Below are 27,271 nucleotides of genomic sequence, written 5' to 3' on the forward strand. Positions count from 1 at the left end.
ATAAATAAGGAACTTACAAAAATCAAAAACAAATAACCCAATTTTAAAATAGGCAGAGGATCTGAACAGATATTTTCTCAAAGGAGATATACAAATGGCCAACAGTACATGAAAAGGCACTCAACATCACTAATCATTAGGGAAATGCAAATCGAAACCACAATGAGATAGCACCTCACACTTGTTAGAATGGCTACAATTAAAAAGATAAGAGAAACGCTGGTGAGGATGCAGATGAAAACTGTAACTTTGTACACTACTGGTAGGGATGTAAACTGATGCAGTCATTCCTCAAAAATTTAAAAATAGAAGTACCATATGATCCAACAATCCCTGGGTTATACCTAAAGGAAACAAAATCAGTATCTCAAAGAAATATCTGCACTCTCATGTTCACTGCAGCATTATTCACAATAGCCAGAGTACAGAAACAACCTAAATGTCCATTAAGAAATGAATGGATTAAAAAAAAAGTGTATAAGAACAGAATATTATTCAGCCTTAAAGAGAAGGAAATTCTGCCTTTTGTGACAACATGGATGAGGCTAGAGGGCATTACACAAAGTGAATTAAGCCACAAAGAGAAAGACAAATCCTGCATGGTTTCACTTATAAGTGGAATCTTTAAAAAAAAAAAAAAAATTAAACTCTTAGAAACAGTAGAATGAATAGTGGCTGCCAGGGGCTAGGGGTATGGGGGAAATACAGAGAGGCTAGTGAAAAAGTACAAACTTTAGCCATAAGATGAGTAAGATCAAAGGATCTAATGTACAAAATGGTTGAGTAGAGTTTCAAATACTGATTTGTATAACTGAAATTTGCTAAGAGAGTTGAATGCAAGTGTTCTCACCCAGAAAAAAAAAGGAGGTAAATATGTGAGGTGATGGATATGTTAACTAACTAGAGGGTGGGAAACTTCTGTAGTGTATATATTTATTAAATTATCACATTGAACACTTTAAACATATTGTAATTTTATTTGTCAATTACATCTCAATAAAGCTGGGGTGGGGGGGAGGAATTAACAAATTATCCCCAGTCACATTCCACATTCTGAAAAGAACTTGTAAAGTCCTTATGGAGAAACAGGGTTATATATAAGGGTTACACTTTGACAATTAGATCTGATGGGGAGATATATATCTGAACTAAGTATGTAGTTTTATCTTTTCCAGAGTTGTTTTTTTTTTTTTTTTCTTATTCATCTTGACTAGGTCATTTGATTTTTTATCTCTTCTTTAAAACCCCAAATTTCATTTTTTACCTGCTGATTGTGCTCTATTAGCTGATGTATGTTTCTGGTCACCTAGCCCTGAATCCCTTTGTTTTTGATGATTTGGTTGTGCCAAGTGGTGGATTTAACTGTGATTATCAGCAATATTGGCTCAACAAGAACTTAAACATTAAATAGTTCTTCCTCGAAGAAAGCTCAAAAATATTGATATAAAGAATAAATTGTCCCCTCTTCAAAGTAAGAGTCTATTGCCAGCAAGGGAGATATCTGTACTTACATGGTATTCTTCCCCAGTCTGAGCCATATCTGTCAACTGCGTTTATTAAACACTACGCAAAATACATTACTAGATTTAGAAACCAGCAGTAAGTTATAAATAAAGAAGAAAATGAGTTCCTACAACTGAGACTGTTACAATCTTAGGAGATGTAAGACAGATAATTTACCTAAGAATGCAAATACAGTTATTTAAGCAATTGTATTTTTATAAAGATATACAAAAACTGATGAATTGTGGTAAGTGATCCTTTTAAAAGTTAAATCAGAGCATATTACTTCTCTGCTCAAATTCCCCTCTTCTCTCAAAGCATATGGCCACCAGGCCCTATGTGATCTTGCCTCTGGCTTCACTTCTGTTTCTGACCTCCTGTCCTACTACTCTTGCTTCTGACTCATCTCCTGTGGCTTTACTGGACTCTTTTTTGTTCCTCAAAAACATCAGCCACGTTCTTCCTGTAAAGCCTTCCCTCTGCCTAGACTGTTCTCTCCATATTTTCTTGGCTCTCTTCAATTGCTTACATCTCACCTTCTAAAGAAGACCTACCCTAATCACTCTAATTCTAGCCCTGAGCTCCCATTCCAGCATTCCCAATTTAACCTCCTTTACACTGCCTCCCTTTTTTCTTTTTCATATTACTCATCACCTTCTAAAATACTGTAAGACTTATTTATACACTGTTACAATGGCTCTGATCTATCCTCTTCCCCATCCCCATCCCAAGAATGTTAACTGCTCAAGGGCAAGGATTCATTGTCTGTTTTCTTAACTGACAAATCCCAAATGCCTGGTTTGCATTTATTAAATCAAGCACATAATTTACAAATCTTCCTTTTACTTTCTGTTGTGCATTGTTTCAGAATATTTGTGCCAAAACAAAAATGTAATTTTTAGTTTGTCAATCCATCAGCTTTTGAACGAATCTCATTTTTTCCTTTCAAATGTATCTCTTTCTTTAAAATATTTATTTGTAACAAGCCCACAAGTGGGTCAGCATGCTGGTTTTTCTCTCATTAGGTAGTTCCACATCAATTTACACTCACAAAAATGAATCTATGATTCAGAGCAGATATAAAATCAGTTTTCTAGCTCATGAGAAAACTACTAAGTATATCATTTATCATCACTTTCAACACTTAATATCAGATTTTTCCTTTCGTCCAACAAATTCTCAGCAGTCTCAGTGCAATTATATGTTATAACAGGGGAAATGTCTGCAGAACCGAAAATGACAACAGTACTGTGGCAGGATCAATCTGACTGAAATTCTATTGTCCTGAGGATTCAAATACAGTTAAATATTATAAAATAATCAGAAAATAAGTCCAAGTAATCCCGAAACTCTCAACCTATCATGAATAGCATTCAGTCCTCCGCTTTAAATATACATTTGGAAGCAATAAAGTGTAGCAAGCTTGGTGACTCTGACAGTGAATGAACTTTTTGGACAATAAATCAATGGACACAAGAGTAGACAGCAGTCCTAACTAACAAAGAGACCTAAGTAACAGAACCACTTCAGCTGTGCTAAAATAGCATGAAAATCTTTAAAACTCTTCAAAAATCAGTGTCATATTATGGCAAGTTCAGATATGGGATGAGAATTTCCCACCATACAGATAATGAAATTAACTTCAAGTGTTTACTGCTAACCTATGTCCTACATTCCTGCACTATTTAGGTCACCAGAGAGAAGGACGGGCAGCAGGGCTGAGGCACCAGGACGAACAGGAGCACTAGCGCTGGCTGTGTCTGGCGTGATTATATCACCAGGCATAACCCTTTTATTGTCCTCTCCTCCCATTCTAACTCAGTCCAGTTATCTGCTTTGAAGCAATTTTTCACAAGTGGTCAAGCGAACATTTTCTAACTTAACTTCAGAATTTCTCAGTCCCCAGAGTATCCAGGATTAGAATCACTCATCCCTAGGTTTCTCCAGCTCAGCTGCCCAATATTTGGAATTCACTTTCTGTTTTGCCAACTAGCCTATATCTCTTGTGGATTCTAGAACCTTCCCCAGCTTTGAGTCACTAATTCCAAATCCTAAAGCATAGTTTTGGTAATACAAGTTGACCTGTTCAAAAATATTACATGGTTTCTCTTCATGGACTTAACAAATGTATTAAAAATAAAAACAAAAGCTTCTGACCTTGATACTCATGGTGTTAAATGATCTAATCCTAAAATATCTATCCAACAGTATCTCCTACTACTTATTTAATCGTAATTTTTCTCACCCAAAGTGGAATGCTTTTCTTTTCAAACATATTCCATACTTTCTTATCTCACCCTTGCTTATGGCTACTCTTTTGCCAGAACAACTTCCCTACTTTATCTGTCTTTCAAAGTATTTGGAGATAAGAAGATACATAAGGCTTGATCCTTGCCTTCAAGGAGTTCATAGGTCATAGGGAAATAGACACACAAACAGTTGATGAATTATAATAAAATAGAAAAAGTACACTGTTACAGATATACACAAAGTATCAAATACACAAAGAGGATGTTACCTCCAGAACACACATATGTACTCAAAATATTTACATTGGAAATACCCAAACACGTAAATCAAATTGTAAGTATAAACTACAAATTAGCGTTCTTTAAAAAAATTCTAGATTTGTAAAAACATCCCAATCCAGACTGTCCCATTCTCAGTCACTTCCCCTACCCATGTTTATACCAATATGCTGTCCTTACCCAAAGTATAAGAAATTATCTGTATTAATTTGTAAGTAGATATGCTCTGAGTTCAGCCAATCATACAAATTTCATTTCTGTATTTATCTTGTCACAGACTGGTAATAAACGGTTCACAAACTGGCACCAGTCTGCAGACCATACTTTGAGTAGCACTGACTATCACGCATTCTGGGTCCCTTACGTGACCCAAAAGATTCACTTTTACCTCTTTTTCTTTATCAATGAAAATAAACAAACAGAAACACAATGAACAAAATGTTTTAAAATTATGACTTCAAATATAATGCTGCTATAGTAAAATAATTTAAAGGATACGGATTTCTGTGACAGCCTTCAAGGAATCTAAATCATTTTCTGTTACCCCTAAAAAAAAAAAAAAAACCACATGCTTATGGATATTTCCAACCTTTTCTATAAAAACTACTTCAAGAAAATTTGCATAAATTTTTTTGAGATCACAATTAAAAACATTAGATCACAGTTAAAAAATAATGCAATGTAATAAAGAAATTGCACATAGCCTATTCAGATTTACTATATTTTTGTATTCTTATCTATGCTAAGAAATATAGACTAATTGTACTTTTATAAAGCCAACTGAAAAAGTAAGGAATTACCTTGAACTTCATAAGGCTGGGATGCAACTGATAAAGAAGGCACCTTCTTTGATTTCAGAAGCAGAAAAATTATCTCATTTGCTGTAAACATATTAATGTCTGAATACTGAGGTTTCTACTTACTATTACTACATTTCCATGATTTCCCTTTGTTCATCTCCATTTGGACAATTTTCACAGAGCCAATATGAGAGTCCAAGTTTGTACTGTCACTAGAATAAACACTCTCATGTATGTTGTCAGATATTTTAAATAATCTGCAAAAAAAAAAAAAGTTTGCATTTGCGACAGTTGCTCCCCTTCCCCTTTAGCATTTTATCATAGTTACCTTGCAAAACTGCAATCCTAGGTCAATATAACTATATACTATTTTTTTGTAATTGCAGCCAGGTGGTGGAACACTGCTGGAAAAAGCACAATTGTTAGGTAGATGAGTAATATTAAAATTCAGTCATCATCAGCAAGACTGAAGATACAAGATCAATATACAAAAATCAGTTGTATTTCTATACAGTTGCAATGGACAATCTGAAAAACAAATTTTTTAAATTCCACTTAATACAGCATCAAAAAGAATAAAGTACTCATGAGTAAATTTAACAAAATAAGTATAAGACTTGTCCACTGAAAACCACAAAACATCTTTGCAAGAAATTAGACAAAACCTAAATGAATGGAAAGGTAGCCCATGTTCATAGATTGGAAGATTTAATGATATTAAGATAGCAATACTTATCACATTGTCTACAGATTCAACACAGTCCCTAGCAAAATCCCAGCTGGCTTCTTTGCAGAAACTGACCAGCTTATCCTAAAATTCATATGAAAATGCAAGGAACTCAGAATAGAAAAAAAATTTTTTGAGAAAAGGAACAAAGTTGGAGGACTCATACTTCCTGATTTGAAAACTTACGACAAAGCTACAGCAATCAAGACAATGCAGGGTATGCCAGTGTAGGATACATCCTTATGCCAGGCATAAGGACAGACACATTGATCAACAGAATAGAATTAAGAATACCGAACTAAACCTTTGTGTGGTATGACAGAAAATACACATTTGATTTTTATTTCCAATTCCTGGCACAGAGCTCCTAAAAGCTTTGGATTCCCTGTATGATGAAAGTAACAGAAGCATCTTTTGTCATTCATAACAAGTCCCTTTCAATCTACTTGAGTTTATGTTAACGAGGGGCCCTGCCGCTAGATAGTTTCAGGATGGGGACTGATCACCAGAAAGATCAAAACTTGATTAGAGGGCTGGGACTTCTATTTCCACTCCCAACATCCAAGGAGAGGAGAGGTGCTGGAGACGGAACTCAATCACCAATGGCCAGTGATTTAATCAATGATGCCTATGTAATGAAACCTCCATGAATGGAAAATTCCTATGATAGGGGGTTCAGAGAGCTTCTGGGTTGATAAACACATCAAGGTGCTGAAAGGGTGACACACTCAGGATTTGGAGGCTCTGTGCAGTCTCCCTCTCCATACCTTGCCTTATGCATCTCTTACATTTGACTATTCCTAAGCTGTATCTTTTATAATGAACTGGTAAATATAAGTAAAGTGTTTTTTAAATTCTATGAGTCATTCTAGCAAATTATTAAACCTAATTTGTGGTCGTGGGAACTCCCAAATAGTCTGTAAGGCAGAAATGTGGGTAGCCTGGCACCCTATTTGTGGCTGGCATCTGAAGTAGGGCAGTCTTCTGGGACTGAAACCTTAACCAGTGGGGTCTGATGCTAATTCCAGGAATTAGCATGAAAATTGAACTGAATTGTTGGACACTCATCAGTGTCAAAGAATCAGAGAGTTGGCTGGTGTCAAAAAGTCCCCCAGACCTTCCATTTATGGTCAATTGATTGTCAGTGAGGATGCCATGACATTCAATGGGGAAAGAATAGTTTTTTCAACAAATGGTGCTGAAACAGCTGGATATCAATGTGCAAAAAAATGAAGTTGGACTCCTATCTTGCACCATATCAAAAAATTAAAATGGATCACAGACCTAAAATTAAGAACTAAAACTATAAAACTCTTAGAAGAAAATGTAGGAGCAAATCTTCATGACCTTGGATTAGGCAATGATTTCTTAGATAGGACACCAAAAATCCAACCAACATAAGAAAAACTGGACTTCATCAAAATTAAAAACTTCTGAGCTGCTAAGGACACCACCAAAAAAGTGAAAAACAACACACAGATATGGGAGAAAATGTTTGCAAATCATATAACTGATAAGGGATTTTTATCCAGAATAAAGAACCCTTACAACTCAACAGTAAAAAGACAAATGATCCAATTAAAAAACAAGCAAAGAATCTGAACAGACATTCCTTCAAAGAAGATATACAAATAGCCAATAATCACATGAAAAGATGCCCACCATCTTTAGTCAGCAGGGATATGCAAATCAAAACCACAATGAGATACACTTCACACCCACTAGCATGGCTATAATAAAAAGGACAGACAACTAGTGCGGACAACGATATGGAGAAATCAGAACCTTCATACATTGCTAATGGGATTGTACAGTGGTGTAGTCACTTTGTAAAACTATTTGGCAGTTTCTCATAAAAGATAAACACTGAGTTACCATATGATCCAGCAATTCCACTTCTAAGTATAAATTCAAAAGAATTAAAATGTATTTGACCTTTGAACAACATACTGCACGGGTCCACTTATACCCGGATTTTTTTTCAATAAATACTACTATAGTACTATATGATCTGAGGTTGGTTGAATCCACTGGTGCAGAAGATAGGGAGGGCCAACTATAAAGTTATACTCCAATTTTGACTTCACAGAGGGTCGCCACCCCTAACCCCTGTATTGTTGAAGGGTCATATGTATATATACACACAAAAACTTTTACACGAATATTCATAGCAACATTATTCATAATAGCCAAAAAGTAGAAACCACTCAGATGTCTATTAGCTGCAAGATGGATAAACAAAGTGTGATGTACCTGTTCAGTGAAATACTTGGGCATAAGAAGGAATAAAATACTGATGCATGACATAACACAGATGAATCTTGAAAACATTATGCTAAGTGAAAGAAGCCAGACACAGAAGGCCAGATATTGTATGACTCCACTTATATGAAATGTCTAGAATAGGTAAATCCATAGAAGCAGAAAATAGATGAGTGGTTGCCAGGGGCTAGATGGGGAAAGGATGGAAGGGGAGTGACTGTTAATGAGTAAAGAGTTTCTTTTGGGGCAGTAAAAACATTTTAAAATTGGATAGTAGTGATGGTTACACAACTCTGTGACTACACTAAAAACCATGAATTGTACACTTCAAAATAGTGAATTTCATGATATGGGAATTATACCTTAATAAGATTTATTTAAAAATTAACAGACATCAACCTCAGCTGGGCCCTTTGTAGTGTCCGACAGTCCTACCATTATTCTAATTAGACTGCTTTCCCATTCTCCATAATTTCTTCCACTCTTCTCATACTTGCTCAATAGTCCAACTTTTCTTATGCCAGAGAAAAAACAAAAGCTATCAACTACATCGCTTCTGAATCTTAAACCCATATATCTGATGGCCTATTTGGATAATTTTTAGGTACCTAAAATCGACATATCCAAATCTGTTCTCATCACCTTCCCCAAAACCTGTTCTCCTTTTACAGTTTTCTGTATCATGAAAGAACACTATCACCCTTCACCATTCTGGCTCAAGCCAGAAAACTAGGAATCAGGTCTCGTATCCAAAAAATCATTTAAGGCCTGTGAAAGTCTATCTCCTAAGTAACTTTGAACTTTCTCATTCCTGAATCACAGTCCTAGGTCAGGTTACCATTCTGTCTCACCTAGACTAACAACAACAACAAAAACCTAAGTGACTCTTCACAATTCATTCTAGCTCCATTCTAATTTATCACACTGAGGTCAAATGGACTTTAAATTAAAAAGAAAATCTAATTTTACTCCTCTGCTTAAAACCAAGGACCTTAGAACAATGTAACAATCACCTAGAAAATTTGTTAAAAAGGAAGATTCCTGGGTCCCATCCCTACTCTTATCTAGACTGTGATTCAACAGGTCTAAGGTAGGAACCAGCAATCTAAATTTTTAACAAGAACTTCAGGTGATTCTGATGCAGTAAGCCAGTTTAATAAGCACTGCCTTAAGAAAAAGTACAAAACGTTTCATGGCCTACAAGACTCTGAATGACTTGGCCCCTCCATACCTTCTCTCTTAGCATTCTCTCTTACTTTAAAGAAAAGTTTCTTAGAATAAGCCAAGCTCTGTGCCACCTTAGGACTTTTGTGCATACTATTCCTTCTGCCTGGAACACTCTCCTTCTGTATTTACATTCAGCTTGATTCTATTCCTCCTTCAAGTTAAGCTTAAATATCATTCCTTCAGGAAAGTCTTCCCTGAGTGTGCAGAGCAGGTCAGGACCCTATGTTAATAGCACTTCTCAAAGGATGGTCAAGACTCAGAGAGTTCATAAGATCAAAACAATTTCCATAACACTTTTTTACATAATTTTAATTTCAAATATGATTAAATATTAATAGACATAACCCAAATAAGAAAAAGCTCCATGGGAATCCTCAATAATGTTTAAGAGTAAGAGGGTCCTGAGAAAAGAGTTTGAGAACCTCTGTTTTAACTATATATTTCATCAAAATAATTGTAGAACAAAAAGTATTCAATCACTTATACTTAGTTGTTTACTATCTGCCTTTCCCCCATGAACTGTTTAGTCCTCTGAAGGGGAGAAGCTGTGACCAGAGTCCCAGGGCAACCAGCGTCTAGTACGCGGCAGACGCTGTGCGTTGTTGACGTTTCTCTCATTCAGACTCCACCATACTCCTGGACATACACACAACTATTCAACTTTATCACTGAGTGTTATTTACTTCATTTAATTAATTACCTTTTCCGGAAGGCTGAGGTGCTCTCTCCTTTATCTTGTGCAAAATTAACTAATTTTGTATCATCTGGAACATTTTTCTCAAGTGCTATCTCAGTGCCAAAGCAAGTTGTATACTTCTGAGAAGAACCATATTTCAGCTTGCCAGCAACGTGTAAGTCATTGTTACTTGCCCCTCCTAAATTTAGATCATCATCCTCATATTTACTAGAAGGGAAGGCAAACTGGAATTTTTGTGTTGGTGACATATAATTTGTGTCTTCATTACTTATACTTAAATTTGATGTTAACATTTTTGACCTCTTTGGACCTACAAAAATGGAATATATCAATTACTACATGTTCTTGAAAACATTTTTCAAAATGACAGAAAAATTCAATAAAAATTTTCAAGAGTTTACTAGGTAAATATGAAAGCTAAAACAAAAGTATTAGCACAATAACTAGATACTCTGTAATACCACATATGATTTTGAAATACAGGTAGTTGTTACTCTTATGGTATATCATATCACTGAAGGATACTCAGAAATTAGTTAAGAATTACTGAAATTAAATTTGAAATTTATATGAAACCTCTAATATAAAATGGGCTTAATTTCTGACCCACAGAAATAACCATAATTGTAATATGTAAATATTTTACCTACTACAAATGATGTAATTATGTAAGTAATCATGAGGATTTAAAAATTTATATAAATAACTTACACACAGAAATACAATGACCAAACATATAAAATGTTACTGAACATGATTCAGTATTAAAATACATGATACAATGCTTTTAACTTTGTAATCTTGCTTCTAAGTAACTTAATAGCTTGATAATATCTTGATAAAGGAATGCTTTCACAAGGTGACAGTATTTTAGGTTTCTTTACAGAGACTTTACAAGCAGCTTTGAAAGGTTTGTAAGGAGTTCAGAGGCCTTATTAGGGCTTAAATTTGCTTTATCATTTATGTACTAGATATACATATTATATGTGTGTGTGTGTGTATACGTATACACACACCATTTATTCTATATGTTATTTGATACATCCAAGAGTATATAATATTTTCATATATAAAATATATACAAATTATGAGGCTTAATAATATATATGTATGAACTTACCACTCAATTTAAAAATCAAAATTTTACCAATATCACCTTAGATCACATATACTGTTCGAGTGTGCTTGTTTTCTAGCTTTATAAAAATGGTAACAAACTATATACAATTTTGTGTATCTTGTTTTTTTTCACTCAATATATTTCAGGACTCTAGTTTCCTAAATCAAAGGACCCTACCTTTAATAAAGGGCAAGGCAAAAACTTAACAGTAGTGACAGTCTTCATGGTAAAAGGAAACAAATTCACAAAACAATGTAACAGGTGTGTGACAGCATATTTTGTGCACATAACATATATACGTATGTATATATATATGTACAGAAAGAGAAGGTGTTTCAGATTTTAAGATTTGGTGAGCACTATTTTGAATAAGTCAAGTTCCTAACTTTCATCTTACTCCATTAAAATAAAAGAATTAATATTTTAACGTGTTACTATATTTTTTTCACAGTGACATGACCTGAATGGGTTTGGCCTCACAACAAATATGTGATAATTACCCAACAGCTTATGACTTTCTATTTCTTCCTCTAAAGCCTGAGTATCTGGAATTTCCGAAATCAATGGAGCAGGTGGGAGAAACCAATCCAATGATTTTTCGTTGTCGGGATAGCTATATAAAATACAAAAATATGAATATATGTAAATAAAAATATAACACCCGAAACTATGTATTTATTTGACTGAATATTACTCAATTACACGCTCTTAAATTTAATATACTATATTTCTGTGATGACTTTGATTTATCCCTATACAGCAGCATTTTCAATCTTTTTTCCTTGTGTGTTATGGGATTAATGATACTGCTATGTGAGATATGCTACCTAAATAATGGCTATAACTCCATTTTCTTTTCTCCAATTCAAATGCTTGGACAGGAATCTTAAATCTGCTCACTATATATATAAGAAAGCAGTAAATCATTCTGAAACTTTAGCATCTTAACCAATACTAGTAACAAATTACCAGTGAAACACCTGACAACTAATCATGGGTCTTAAGTGTGTAAGTGACATCATTACTGGTATTCTAGAGTATTCCTAAAACATTGTTACAAATTAACATCTTAACCCAAATATTCTTGGTCCAGAACCATCTACAACCACAGAAAATACAAGAAACCAGCCGTAACTGATAATCCCTTTGTAAACCCACAGTAACTGATGAGATTTCTGTCACCCTATTGGCACCATTAACTGCCTTTCCTTATCTTTCAGCTGACATTCTATTAACATACAATGTTTTAATGTTTCCTTTCCAAATCTGACTTGTCCTTCATTAGAACAAAAGGATAAGTGTTAGGTAACAGTAAATAAAGTTGAGAAGAACACCATATATACTGTCTAAGCCAAGTCCCAAGGATTTTATGCTTTTTTCCTTGTCTCTCCATTTAGGATTTTAAACTCCCAGCAGTGTGAGACCCAGTCTTCACTTTTCTGCCTCTCACAGCACCTCAAACATAGCTCCTATGGCTCTGTCTTCCAAATCAAAAATCTGCAATACATTATCTGACAGTGTCTGACAGATTGTCTAACAATACACCAAAGCAATTAAAATTTGGGACTACATCACAGAGTCCCTGAGATCACCACCAGACTTATTCTCTAGGATGACTCTCAGGACACAGCATTCAGTGTTACTCATGACTGTGGGGCGAAGTCCAGGGAAAACCAGGTGCAAGCCTCTAAAGGTCCTCTCCCACTAGAGTAACACGAGATGTGCTTCCTCCCTCCCGCAATGAGCTGACAACATATGTGAAATGTTGCCAACAACGGAAGTCATTAGAGACCTGAGGCCCAGGATTTTTACTGGGGGCTAATCACGTAGGCATCCCCTCTCTGGCACAGACCTAAAGTCCACATTCCCAGAAGAAGAACAGATGTTCAGCATAACCATATTATTTTCATAAATAGTTTATGCGCAGTGAGCCACTCATCACTTACTGGTGGGAACCTCCTTAAAATCTAAGTTCTCAGACTCCAGCCTTCAAGCAGGCCTTCTCAAAGAGAGCAGTTTAGTCCTGATACATTAACTCTTTTCTGCACAGAGACTACTTCTGAAAATCCAGGACAGATGTTAACAAGATACAAAAAGCACACATCCAGCTCTCCTCTTCAGCCTCCCCGTAAAATCAAGTCTTCCTTATGATTTCCCTGTTTTCCAGAGGTGCCATCATTCTCCCAGTCATCCGGAGTCTAAACCACAGTACAGTCTTTTACCTACCACATCCAGACACATACCAGCTCTCACTGCATGTTCCTTATAAGGGAACTTTCCTGTCCTGTAAAGGAAATTCCTTCCCAAATTCATCACTTCTTGTATTTGCACTAGCACTGTCCTAATCAAGGCGCTAATCAATGTATGTCTGGTGAAGAATAACAGCGTTTAACTGGCTTGGTGCCTCTTGGCTTTCTCTATTTTATGTAATCCTATCACATTTATGTGGAATTGTTTTTTCATCATATTTTACTCCATTCCAAATCCTTCAGTGGTTTCCAAATAATGACAAACTTCCTAGTGGCCTTAGGTCACTCTGCAGTTTCAGTTCTCCTACAGGTACCTTACAGTCCAGGCCAAAGTGAATTACTTACATACCAAACAGATAATACATCCTGTCCCTCCTCATCTTTGTTCAAAAACATCCTCTTTCTCCGGCTTGCCCTTGCACACGACCACCCCCACGTCCACCCGCGGGCATTCAACGGTCTTTCATGCGTTACTCGGCCCACAAGGACTGACTGAGTGCTGTGTGCCAGGCATCGTCTTCACCAGAGCTTATGTTCACTCAGAACCCAGCTCAGACCTCACAGTCACAAAACCTCCCAGCTCCCTATGGTTTCCTCCCTTCCTCCTTGTTAAGTGCTATTGGAACCTATACCATTTATCACATTTTCCCTTGTCTTGTGTGTGTCTATGTGTATGTCTGTAGACAGATAATGGAAAGATGATGGATCAATAGATCTGCTATGCCTCAATTGTAAACATCTAAAGGTTTTGTTTTTATTTCTATTTAATGTCAATTGTACTTAGCACAGTGCTTTATACAATTAGGTATATTATTCAGTGAATGTTCGTTGATTCAATTCCATAACTTTTAACACATAGAGCCATGACCAAGATCCTTATTCTGGCATTTAATAGCCACCAAAATCTACCCTCAGCTCACTTTTCTAACTTTATGTTTCACTGTTTCTCCTTTATGACTCTTCTATTCTAGGAAAACTGTCTACACACTATCCCCTAGAGGTACTGTGAATTGCTCCATCTCCACTCCTTTTCTCTTAACGTTACACTCTGCCTTCCGATGTCCACTGCTTCTCTGCTTATCAGTTATCAAATCCAAATCCTTCAAAGCCACCTGAAGTCCCCCTGACCACCATAAAGCCTGACCTAATCAGTCTGGCCCAAGTTTCCCTCCAATCTGAAATTTCTTTGCATGAATATACACTTATCATTTGCTTTGCACTTTTTTTTGATTTTGTATCATAAGAAGAGCAACCACGTGTTCCAGATTTGCCCAGGTGAGTCCTGATTAACACCTGTTGTCCCAGTTGCATGCACTCTTTCACTCTCAAAAGTGTCCCAGTCTGAATTACATGGTCACAGTATTTATCAATGACCTCTTCATATGTGTGTTTAACCTCAAGCAGACTTTAAGTTTTTTAAAGTAAAAGTCTGTTTCATCCTTTTTATATCCCTTTTAGCATTCAAACAATATTTAAATTAATATTTGAATGAATGAAAGAATAAATGAAGCAATAAATAATTTACTCAATGCTTCATTAAAAAAGGATAATACAACAAAACAAATACATAGAAAACGTAGAATTAAAGCAATTCACATGTGAAAATCCCTTAAGGCAGTATTTACCAGACTCCCTATTCTCCGTTCTTACTTCCTTTGGTGACACGTTTTTATTTCCAGCCCCACTTCATGCTTGTACTGAACCTGCCTGTCGCCCTTGACCTTTGGCACAACGCTCTTTCTGCTTCCAAAAGGTGCCGTTACCACTCCTTCTCCTGAGTCCTACTCTTTGACCATTACTTTCTTTACCTGAGCCCAAAATCATTTGAACAAGCCAGGAATGCAAATAAATGAAAGCCAAATAGGCAAGAATCTACTCTACTTTTAAAATTACAACATGTAAGATGTTAAACTTCAGTTACTCCCTTATATTTGAATTTCATGTTTACCAAATTTATATCTGAAACATTCTGTCGATCCCTAATTTTTTATTTGTAAATTTACCAGGGAGAAAACTAAAACTCTTTAAAAATCAAAGCTCTAAAACAACACACTATTATAATTCTTTAAAGCATACTTACTTTTCAGCTTCATCTGTTTTTTCAAAGAATAAATTATCCAAAGAAACCAAGGAGTCATTTGACTTCAACATTGTTAAACACTGGACTTTGTCATAAATCTAAAAAATACAGAAAAGTAGTTTATATTCCACTTACAAAGATGTAGAAAAAAATATTTCTGGATCCATAAGCTATAATCATTAATTTCTCAAAATAACCACAGACTGCCTTTCGGAAACATCTTCTGCAACTTCCTCCAAAGTGCTTAAATATTCAAACACATTATTCTCTATTCTCCACTCATTCATGCATGTTCACACTTGCACCCCTCTCTTCATGCTGCACCAATGCTTAGAATGTGTTTTCTTCCATTCTCCACCTGACAAAAATCCTACCCATCCTTCATGGCATAGGTCAAATGTCATTTCTTCTTCAAAGGCTTCTCTGAATTTGTCCTCTTACCCAAGGCAGAATTAAGAGCTCCTTTTGGGCTCTTAATATACTTTGTTCATACCATTATTTTTAAGTTAGGATAGTGCATTTTATTGTAAATGCGTGTGTGTCTCTGACAATATACTGTGTATATGTGCGGGGACTTCCTTCAAAATAAAGGGAGAGAGTAGATTTGTTTGAAAATAAAGAGGAAAATGTTGAGGGGTACTGACGAAACAAGATTGGCAATGAGCTGATAATTGCTAAAGCTATGTAACAGTCCATGGAGTTCCTTATAAGTTGTCTATTTTTCATATATGAACTTTTCAAGATAAAAAATTTACAAGTTTAACATACAGATAAATGTTTACATTCATATTACATAACATATAAATGTTCATATTCTTTTCTAAAGGATAATTTTCACATTCAGAGATGTCATCTAAATGTAAAGGATAAAAACATTCAGACTTGGCTACCTGGGAATATAACAATAATCTACAGCTGAACTATATATAAAAATAGATTTTAAAAAAACAAGTTTTTTCCTTATAGCACAGGGAACTATATTCAATATCTTGTAATAACCTTTCATGAAAAAGAATATGAAAATGAATATATGTATGTATATGCATGACTGGGATATTGTGTTGTATACCAGAAATTGTCACATTGTAACTGACTGTACTTCAATTAAAAAAAAAAATCTAGGGCTGAACAAAGCCTCAAATCTGATAGGAGACAGTAAAACCATTTCTACAGACACATACCTTGTACTTTTTCACCCTACACAGCAACACTACATCCCAATTTTTTTCTAAATTCAGAAACATGATATAAAATTCTATATGACAAAACATGAAATCAGATGCACAAATCATAAAATATAAATCATACTTCTGTTTATTCTGTGATAATTAATACACGGCAAATCTTTCCTTAGAGCTTTCCTTAGGAAGGAAACTAAAATCAAAGCTACTATATCAGCGCCATCTAGTGGAGAAATCCATCTTATCAAGTCAGAGCAGATACCTTCAAATTTGAGTCCTCCCTGATGTGAGGATGAAACACATGAGGAAGCATGTAGAGGAAAGAGGAAATGTTTCCACATGCACTCCTTGACAAAATGCTACTAACAAGAGGGCCAAATTTGTGTATACATTAGGACTGTTCTTCCTTAATCACAATATTGTGGAGTTTCTCACTGGTTTAGTTATTGGGTTTTCCCCCTTTCCATCTATTAACTTAATTGTCCTTTTCATTTTTCTCTACTTATTAATCACTTAGTCACCAACAAAAAGAAATAATAAACTTGAAACAAATTAGCATGGTTCTATAAATGTCTAAAACAACTTAACTATATGAACAATAGAAGCCTAAGGTGGGAGGAAGAAGGGAGTCACTCAGAATTTGCTAACAAAGTCTTTAACATCTTTAAGTAAAGAATGTGAGAAGTTGAAAACAATCACCAAAAAAAGTATAAATAAAAATGCCAATCATGTTTCTATATTATCCAAAAAGTAATAAAATGTTCCCTTTCTACTCTTAGGAGAACTTTATAATTTTAAACAACAAAAAAAGTTTTCCAAAAACTCACCAGACCACTTTTGTATGGTTATGCTACCTCAGAATTTAAGTAGAAACTCTTTAAGGCTAACATGCACATGTCTAAACTCTTTATTCTAGAAGAAATTGCAAACAAAAAAACCTGCAAATTAAAAGTATTTGTTTCAGAAAAAATTATTTCATAAACTAATTGAAAAAACCTCAAAAACAGCAAATATTTTCAAAAGAACTTTGATTTCTAGTTCCTGCCATAAAAGAGAATATAACGTGTTTGGGTTCAGAATAAAAACATTATGTATGTATTTTAGTTCTGATGCAGCCCTATGGAAAATCTAAAACTTTCCATATAATGCATTATTTTTCTTCATAGCACTAATTGATAACTAGTACTATACTGTATGTTTGGTTGTTTATCTTTCTTCCTGTAGAGGGAGCAGGGACTTTTTTCTCACTGATGTACTCCGATAACCCAGAACAGGGCCTGACACATAGTAGATTATCCATAAGAATTCCCTGTGGAATAAATGCACTAGCAATAGTCAGTTTACAAAAATACTTTTAAAGAAAATAATTTTCCATCCATTCTGAGACAAAATTTTACCCCCCAAATCTTTAATGTTCAGTTTAAAAACGTGATTTTTCTTCAAGTTCAGGAGTCAAATCAAATCATGAAGGTTCTAAAAGACCATGAATTTGGCACTTGCATTATGTAAATACATATTTTTTAAAAAAATATAGGCCTTACAAAGGACCTTGCCACATTTCAGTACGCGTCTGTGATTGTAGATGATAGATTTTAAATAACTGATTTTCAGTGTTGGGTTTAGAGTCAGATTTCCTGAGTAAGTTTTCACTCACGTTAGATTACTTTTTACAAAGTTTTAGTTTCATGTGGTATAAAACTATATTGCTAAAAATTGTTATTGTATTTTTTAAGTGTTTCTTCTGCTCTAATCGCTCAAAATACTTTAACTGTTCCTGTGACTACACAATTTTTTGAGTGCTGAGACGACCCGCACCTTACCTAATTACCTCAGAGACAATTTAGCATCGCCGTAACTTCTATAATCCTTACTGCATAAAATGTTCAGATCTGTTAGTTACTCCCTACAGTTTTTACTCTCAGCAATACACTGCTTATTTCAAAAGTGCAGAAACTCAGATATAAAATACCGATTTGCCAGAAATCGGCAGCCAGCGAAGAAGCTGAGAACAAAGTTCACGGAAAAACCAACCATCGCACAAGACTTGAGGGAATTTGACCAAGTAAGAGGGTGACGTGGGAACAGACTACTCCCCGGAGGCTCGGCCAGAGGCAGGCCGCGCACTGGCGCCCGCTCCCCGGGTACCCGCGGGGCCGGCGGGTCCAGCCGGGAACCGAACCGGGGCCCGAAGCAGACTCCCGCCCGAGGAGGTACCACTTACCCCACAGCCGAGCCAGCCGGGCCCGGACGCGCGTGCGGGGGGCGGAGGCGGCGCCGCCCGGACGCCGGCCACGGCCCGCGGGCGCTCGGCCCCGCCGCCGCGGACACGCGGCCGCACGCGCGCCGCCCCACCGGCTCCCGCCCCGGGGGCTTATTTCCCACCCCTGGAAATGAGCGCGCGGGCTCCGGGGTCCCCAAAGCCGAACACGCCCCGCCAGCTGTGTGGGCGCGCCGGGCCGCGCCGCCGCCGCCGCCTCAGGCCTCGCCTCTCTGACAGGAAGGCGGCTGAGGAGAGACGCGCCGTCCGGACCGGGCCGCTCGGGTTCCCGCGGCTGCCCGACGCCCGGCTGCGGAGGCCGCCCGCTGCCCGCCGGCCCCGCCGGCTCCCCGGCCCCGCCTCCCCGCCTCCCCGCCCTCGCCGGGCCCCAGGCTGCACCTGCCCCCGCGGGGTCCCTCCTCGGCGGCGCTCCCCTCTCGGCGGCGCTTCCCCCTCGGCGGCGCCGCTCACAGCCGAGCGCCTATTCACCGCCCCCGAGGGCCCCCAGGCCGGCTAAGCCGAGCTCCAAGCAATGGATCGCAGCGCCCCCCGCCTCTGCGCTCCCGCCTCTCCTTACCTCCTCCAACAGTTTGTAATTCCTTTCAGATAAATCGCTCTCGGGACTCTGTGGCCTACTTAATTCACTGAATAAAACTGAGTCCTCCCCAGCTCCTGGTGACACCTGTCCTGCCGTCCCCGAGAACCGGCCTGTTCCAGGCACCTCAAAACCGTGTTTGCCCTGCGTCTGGCTCATCTCATTCAGCATACGTTTTCAAAGTTCATCCCTGTTGTAGCACGTATCCGACGAATTTCATTGTTTTTAAGGCTGAATATTCCGTTTGTACGTATATACCACATTTTGTTTATCTGTTCACCCATGGGCGGACAGTTGTGTTGGACCAACATTTTGGCTGTTGTCAATAATGGTGCTATAAACGTTGGTGTGCAAATATCTGCTCCAAGTCCCTGCTTTCAACTACTTCCTTATGTACCTAGGAGTGGAACTGCTGGATCACATGGCAACTCTACGTTTAATTTTTTGAAAACCACCAGTTTTCCACACTTACTGAACTGCTTTACATTCCCACTAAGAATGCTGGTGGGTTCCAATGTTTCCACATTCTTGCCAACACTTGTTACATTCCATTTTGTTCAAATTATGACCATTCCAATAGATGTGAAGGGGTATCTCATTGTGGTTTTGATTTGCATTTCCCTAATGACTAGTGATGTTCAGCATCTTTTCACGTGCTTAATGGCCATTTCAGTATCTTCTTTGGGGAGATGTCTATTCAGATCCTTTGCCAATTTTTTGTGTTATTTATCTTCTTCTTATTGGGTTGTAGGAGTTTTTTTTTTTTTTTAATATTCTGGTATTAATCTTTTATCAGATATATGATTCGCACATATTTTCTCCCATTCAGCAGGTTTTCTTTTTGCTTTCTTGATAGTAACAGCTGATGCACAAGTGTTTAATTTTGATGAAGTCCAGTTTATCTATTTTTTTCTTCTGTCTCTTGTACTTTAGGTATCATGTCCATGAAGTTGTTGCCAAGTCCAAAATCGTAAAAATTTTCTCCAAAGTTTTCTTCTAAGGATTTTACAGTTTTAGCTCTTCAGCTTGTCTCTGATCCATTTGGGACGTGCCTTGCACCAGTAAGTTGTATTTATTTCACTAATGGGGGGGGGGGTGTCAAAATACAGTTTCCAGAAAGACTGGGAGAGCTTGAGAGACAAAATAATAGGTGTTCATGACTCAGGGACAAGACAGATTTCTGCTAATACAGCCGATGCATAGGTTCTGACTCATAAATTCAACACAATCAAAATTTTCTCAACTTTGTAAACTCTACTCTTTAATCTCTGATCAGGAGTTGATACTGAAAAAGTTCTGATGGCCCTAGAGAAGCAGGAACCAAGAAATGTTGAAGTTTCAGGACTGTTTTTCTCTGAGTGACAGCCAGAAATGTGTTGTGTTATTGTCAGACTTGGAAAAGGTAAGATCATTTGGGAGAATCTGAAAATTGTATAATTAATGTCCAAGAAAAATAAAAGGAAAGGAAAGAAATTAAGTTAGGTATGATGGGATTCTTGAGAGGAAAGAAAAATTTAGGATTATGCACAATTGGGTGGGGAAGAGTCCAATGCTATCTATGCATTTCGTAGATGCTTAATAGCAAAAGGATCAATGAATGAAAATCAAAGGATAACTGTCCTTTAGGGAAAGATTTAGCAAGTCTCTATAAAACCAAGAAAATTACAGACATAAGTTAATTAGAAGTAATTCCTTGAGTTCCAGCTGCTAAGGAGTATGTGTAATGGTGATGCAGAAGAGACCAGTACCCATATTTCAGAGACCTGTTGGCTTGTTTTTCAGGCAGAAATTGACTTCTTCAACCAAAATGAATTTAAAATATCTTCTGTTCTCCAAAGCCAATAATGTTGATTCTAATGGAACTGCTAGAGAGGGTGCTCCGGTTAGACCCAGAGCCAAAGCATGCCACAGCCACAGCCAGCCAGTGTATTATTACAAGGGATATAAGGCTGCCATTATTATTACAGTTGATAAAGACTCAATATTCAATGACTGCTCTTTGTATATAAGTAGAGTCTAAAATGTGGTAACACAAACCCTGAAGTAAAAAGCAAACATCCCAGAAGAGACGCTTTGGGACAAAAAGCAGTATTCCACACTGGAATAGAATTATTTCCTAATTAAAAATTAATACGGTTTCTTCAGAAGGAGTAAATGGAGACTGGTAACCAGTGTACATTCTCTATGAATAGTTGTATTTAGATTTGTAGAACAATTGTATACACTTCTCCTTACAGAGTAGTAGGTTTAATCATTATTAGCAAATTCTTCTGCCATTATTATAAAGTCCCTGGGTAAATAGGACTGAATACATTCCTTCAGTTGGTTACTATCTGAATCAGGTAGACTTTACCTGATTGTTATAATCAAGATTCTGGCAACCAGAATCTTATATAAGTCAGTCCTAATGAAACATGGGATATAGTATACTGCAAAAATTTTTTTCAAGGAACTTTTGGAAGCCACTGACAGACATTTTTAAAGACATTTAAATGTCAGAAATCAGAGTATAAAACATACTTTAAGAACAGGCATTCTTTGTTTCTTTTTTTACCTAAAGATTTAAAGTTGGCCAGATCTTGCAGTAATATGATCAAAGAGTAATTAATACTGTTTATATGTTGTTTAAAAATAAAATCTAGAAACGTATCATCACTATATCATCATTGCAAAGAAAGAGACATGCAGTGTTACAAGTAACTACTTAGGACACTGGACAGATTGGGGTATGGACAGGGTAACAGAAATAACAAACACCGTGAAGAAACAGGAATAATGCCTCTGCCTAGAATCCTCTCCAGGAAGGGAGAGGGAGTGGTGAGAGATGTTACTGCAGCTGGCAGATAATTATTCATTTGTGATACATGTTGAGTTAGAATGCATTTAAGCATGGGTTATCTCATGTTTAAATATGTCAAAGCATTGAGAAAGCCCAGTGCATGTTATAGCATTTTTTTTTAACATTTTTGATTGTCCCTGGAACAAAGTTGGGAATGCTGTATCCATGTCCACCCAGAGTCTGAAGCCAACACAAAGAGAAATAGATATGTCCGCTTTCTCACCACAGCTGCTACCATTAATAATAACCAGAGAAGGGAAGGGGCGAAATCTGAAGATGTTCTCTGGAAATTCTGGCTGTTCAAATCTCCCTTGAGCCCCAGGAACATGAAATAGCTTTCTGGAGAAAGAGTAGGCATGTTGAAGTGCACAAGGAATAAAAGCAGCTTGCTGCTGAGTTTAGGACCCCCAGCGCTAGGCACCAGGAGAAAGATTCATTCACATTCAGGGAGCAGCAGACTCCCTAAGACGCAGTAAGGGAAGCGGCTGGACCCAGGCTGTGGAGGGGAGGCAGCTAAGCAAGGCTCACAGACTATTCCCAGGGCATGGCCCGGCTAAGCCTTTCAGAGCAGAAGGTCCTGCCTTGGGACAGATTTGCTGGCTACAGAACAACACATTACCCAGGCAGTGGCAGCGATATGAGCAGCAGAACTGTCACCATGGCTGCAGTGGCAGCCCTACGTAGGAGCTATGAAATCAGCCAGGAAAGTGTGCCTGGCTTATGAAAAGTATGAGCTATTTACCATAGTTAATAGGACTTACTGCTAAAGCCAGGATAGGTTATGAAGCATCTTCCTCCAGCTGTCTGCTGCCAAACCGGAGGGAGAGTTGGGTGGGAGGCGGGAGGGGTATCAGAGAAGCTGGGATTCCAACAATTAGGGGCATGGTTTCAAGGCAACAATTTGCTTTGTTGTCTTTAGAAAGAGTCACCTGCATTATTATCTTGCTTTATCTAACTCAGATTAGTGGCTTATGAAGAATCAGTGTCATAACAAAATGGACATAGCATTCTATAGTTTACAAATATTTTGTTCATTTGATGTATGGGGAAAATGTCTAAGAATTCACTCAAATAGTGTGCGTGCATGTCTGAGTGAGGGGGTGAGAGAGTAGATGCAGTGCATGTGTGTGTCATGGGGAGGGCAAGAGAATGGAGAGGAGCCAAGTGGACGGAGAATAAATTATACATCTAAGCAGAAGGAATGTTGTCCTCGCACCAGCAAATACAGTGATGTGGGTTAAACAAGTCTAGGTAAAAACATCCTGGCCAGGAACACACTCCACAAAGTGAAGACTGTGGACGTAAGAAAATACATGGAGATTGGGAGGGAAATAAAAACCCCATAAGCCTAGGAAATAACAAGTAGGATAAGACAGTGGTTAATATGAAAGTGAAGCAAGTTAATGTGTATTGTTAGGACTTTTTCAGATAACTGTGGAATAAAAGAGCTGTCAAATTGTAAGGTGTCACTGAAAATCAGGAACTATATTCACCTATTTGATGTGTTCCTTAATTAACAGAACGCGTCAAACATGCTATCCTAGGGAAACAATTAAAGCATCAACTCCAAAAGCAGTCCTGCCAAACCCCACAGCCTGTGTCCGCACTTTCTGTTGCATCCACAGGTGCAGATACGTGCAGGTAACCAACCAGCAGGAAATCCTTCGCTTTGTACCACAAGTCATCTGGGAAGTTTTAACTAAATGAGTTATTTGGTAGGCTATGATCTATAATATTGGAGGATTAGAATTTTTTTCCTTAATTAAAAAAATGTACTACTTATACAATTTATCTGAAAATTTCCCCAAATCAAGAAATACTCTAGAAATTAGAATTTGATTTCTAATATAGTAATTTTGCCTGAATTTCTCTATACCTGGTCCCTGGCTCGTTCTACATACCGTATTATTTCCTTTGAACAACAGTTGCCACTGATTTGGTGGTTGTTGTTTAAATGTTCAATTAGATAAAGTATAGTTTTAAAATCTCTGGTTCTGAACAGATTCCTACTTTATTTGCAACATACACTGGTACCTAGAGTGGACTTAAAGTATAAAGAAGATTTATCTTTCCTTAGACTTCATTCCCAAGTGGAATTTCTCCAACATATTCATATACACAAATCACATAAAATATATATATAGCAAAGCATCTTCTAAACAGCTCTGAAATTTTTAAATTTTTTATTTCTCCCAACCTAACATCTGAGCTGCCATATGTTTTGAATTTTTCCAGCTCATGGAGATTGCACAGCAAGTCACAAGCCCACACAGCCTAAAGCACACGACTGGAAAACCTCTAACGGCAGAAGTTGGAGACCTTTGATGTGCCCCTCTCTAAACACAAATCTGATACAAACCTTAAAAACTCTTCTCAAATCACAAAATGTGTGGGTGTTTCGTTTTGTATTGAAGCTTCAGTCATTTGTAAGCAGAATGCCTCAGATGATTGATTTCCTAATTGAGAAAGTTTCTCAGAGATTTTTTACCTGTGCTTTCATTTCTGGATGCTAAAAATGAACAAAATCTTAGGCCCAATAAATAATTCCAGCTCCCTCATTACGCTGAGAAATCTACAGGAATTGATTTGCTTAAGATCAAAAAGCTAGTCGTTCACTGGCAGAGCCAGAGAACTCAAATTTCCCTATACCTGGTCCCCTGCTCGCTCTAAAAACCATACTATCTCCCTTGAACAAGACTTAATAGATGATACATAGCATATTGCATTCAGTTGTGGGTGAGTCATTTTATAAGGAATGTTGACAAACTACAGCATGTTTAAAGATGGGAAAGCAGGAATGTTAAAGAGCTTAGGATTTAAATAATATCTTAAAAAAGAGGCCGGGGTGGGGAGCTGGGGAGGTGTAGTACCTAATTTGTAGAAGAAAAGGCTAAGAGGAGTATGCTGGCTCATTTCAAAGATGTGAGAGACTCTTGTAGTGGAATAAGCCATTTCTTCATGCTTTTATAGTCATGGTTTCAGAGAGCAGAACCAGGACTAAAGAATTAGGGTTGCTGTTGATTGAGAAATAGAGTTCAATTATAAAGAATGATATGAAAAAGGCCTCCTCATTGTTTCTTATCAAATATATTGATAAATGATCTATATACAAAACTGCATTCATTTAAAATGTACAGTTGAATGAGTTGTGACAGTTGTATACAGCTGTGAAATCAACATCGTAATAAAAAATACAGAACATTTCCAGCATCCCCAAGATTCCTCCTTCTCTTTGTCCTCAGTCACAGGCAACCACTGGTCTGCTTTTTTTTTTTTTTTTTTTTTTACTGTAGTTTTCATTTTATATAAATGGAATCATACATCATGCACTTTTTTGTGTCTGGTTTCTTTTACTCAGTGAATTGGTTTTAAATTCATCCTGATTGTTTTGTGTGTTGGTAGTTTATTCCCTTTATGTGCTGAGTAGTATTCCATCACATAGACACACCACATTCTGCTTATCCATTCACCAGTTGAACATTTGGGTTGTTTCCAATATGGATTATTGTAAAAAAGTTGCTATGAACGTTTGTGCAAAAGCTTTTATGCAGACACATGTCTTCATTTCTGGGTGCAGAATTAATGCATTGTATGGTAGATGTATGTTTAACTTCTTAAGAAAGTTCCATATTGTTTTCCAAACTGGTTTTACTGTTTAACATTTCCACCAGCAGTGTATGAGAGTTTCAGTTAATCTACATCTTTGTCAACAATCATTATTGTTAGCCTTTTTCACCTACCCTTTCTTATGGGAGTAATGATATCTTGTTTTAATTTTACAAGTGGTTTTAGTTTCACTGAGGACTAATGAAGTTGAGCATCTTTTTGTGTACACAAACTAGGTATCTTTTTTGAGATGTTATTGAGTTATTTGTCTTATTGCTGAATTGAAGAAATCTTTATTCTGAATATCAGTCAGTCCTTTGTCAGATACATGATAGAGAATATTTTCTCCTATTCTGTGGTTTGCCTTTTCATTTTCTCAACATTTTCTTTCCAAGAGAAAATATTTCATTTTGTGAAGTCCAACTTATACTTTTTTAAATGAGTCATGCCTTTTGTGTCCTAAGAAATCTTTGCCTACCCAAGTCAGCAAAGATTCTTTTCCGATTTCGTTTTGTAATAGTTTTAGGTTTAGGTTTTACCTTTAGGTTTACCATGCATTTCAGTTAATTTTGGGTATTGTATGAAGTAAGGATTGATGTTCTTCAGCTCCCCCCTCATATGGACATCCAGTTTTTCCAGCAGTGTTTGTTGATTTTTCCTTTCTCCATTGAATTGCCTTGGCGACTTTGCTGGAAGTCAATTAACTGTATACGTATGGTTCTAGTTCTGTACTAATTTCATTAGTAATATAATATCATTAACATAGTACATATTACATATAAATATAATAAAATATTTTACTTTATTTGCATATTTTTATTTTAAGTTCATCTGTATGCTTAAAGCGCATTTCTGATAGTAGATAGTTCTGTACTAATTTCATTAGTAATATAATATCATTAACATAGTACATATTACATATAAATATAATAAAATATTTTACTTTATTTGCATATTTTTATTTTAAGTTCATCTGTATGCTTAAAGCGCATTTCTGATAGTAGATAGTAGATGGCTAGTAAACCCATTCTGATAATGGGCTAAATATAAATACATATTTGTATGTAATTACTGACATAGATTTAGGTCTACTATTTTATTAATTTGTTTGTCATCTCAATTTTTTGTTTCTCTGTGCTTCTTTCCCTGCCTTCTTTCAGATTATTTAAATAGTGTTCAGATACTCATTTTAATTATCTCTTGGCTTTTTAACTACACTTTAACAATTTTTTAAGTCGTTGCTTTAGGTATTACAACATACATCCGTAAACTTTTCCCAGTCTACTTAAAGTTAATACAGTACCTTACCAGCCCACTCACTCCCATTCCCAACATTCTTTTTGTTTTTTTTTTCGTTGAAGTGCAGTTGATGTATACTATTGTGTTTTAGTTTCAGGTGCACAGCAAAGTTACTCAGTTGTACATATATTTTTCAGATTATTTTCCATGATAGGTTTTTACAAGGTATTGAATATAGTTCCCTGTGCTCTACAGTGAATTCCACGGCAGACTGTTGCATGAGAGATGAATAAACTGTACCTTCTCTCAGAAACTGAATTAATGTTAGGTGTCTTTGTTTCAGAAGAATAGCCCTACCCGG

At 36.8% G+C, this 27,271-nt stretch overlaps 1 protein-coding gene and 1 long non-coding RNA gene across 11 annotated transcripts in view; one reads left to right on the plus strand and one right to left on the minus strand.

Moving 5' to 3' along the window:
• The window catches only part of HFM1 (helicase for meiosis 1), a 151,593-nt gene that overhangs the window by 69,637 nt on the left and 54,685 nt on the right, over positions 1-27,271 (minus strand). For 7 of the 9 annotated variants that reach the window (XM_032487073.1, XM_032487071.1, XM_032487072.1 and 4 more), the window contains exons 1-6: positions 19,031-19,215; positions 15,194-15,291; positions 11,365-11,477; positions 9,748-10,054; positions 4,955-5,088; positions 4,530-4,577 (exon numbers count right to left, since the gene is read on the minus strand). In XM_032487073.1, coding sequence (XP_032342964.1) covers positions 4,530-4,577; positions 4,955-5,088; positions 9,748-10,054; positions 11,365-11,477; positions 15,194-15,264 — 673 coding nt within the window. In that variant the 5' untranslated portion in view covers positions 15,265-15,291; positions 19,031-19,215. The other 2 variants (XM_032487068.1, XM_032487069.1) reach the window with 2 other exon arrangements.
• LOC106730405 lies at positions 18,430-26,499 on the plus strand. 2 transcript variants are annotated; one of them, XR_004322640.1, is made up of 6 exons: positions 18,430-18,584; positions 19,238-19,472; positions 19,628-19,730; positions 20,160-20,287; positions 20,503-20,628; positions 24,301-26,499. It is a non-coding gene; the product is annotated as an uncharacterized LOC106730405 (long non-coding RNA). The 2 variants fall into 2 exon arrangements; XR_001366860.2 differs by lacking the exon at positions 19,628-19,730 and having other exon boundaries at positions 18,431-18,584; positions 24,301-26,496.

Source organism: Camelus ferus, chromosome 9, assembly GCF_009834535.1.
Source record: "Camelus ferus isolate YT-003-E chromosome 9, BCGSAC_Cfer_1.0, whole genome shotgun sequence".
Lineage (NCBI taxonomy): Eukaryota > Metazoa > Chordata > Mammalia > Artiodactyla > Camelidae > Camelus > Camelus ferus.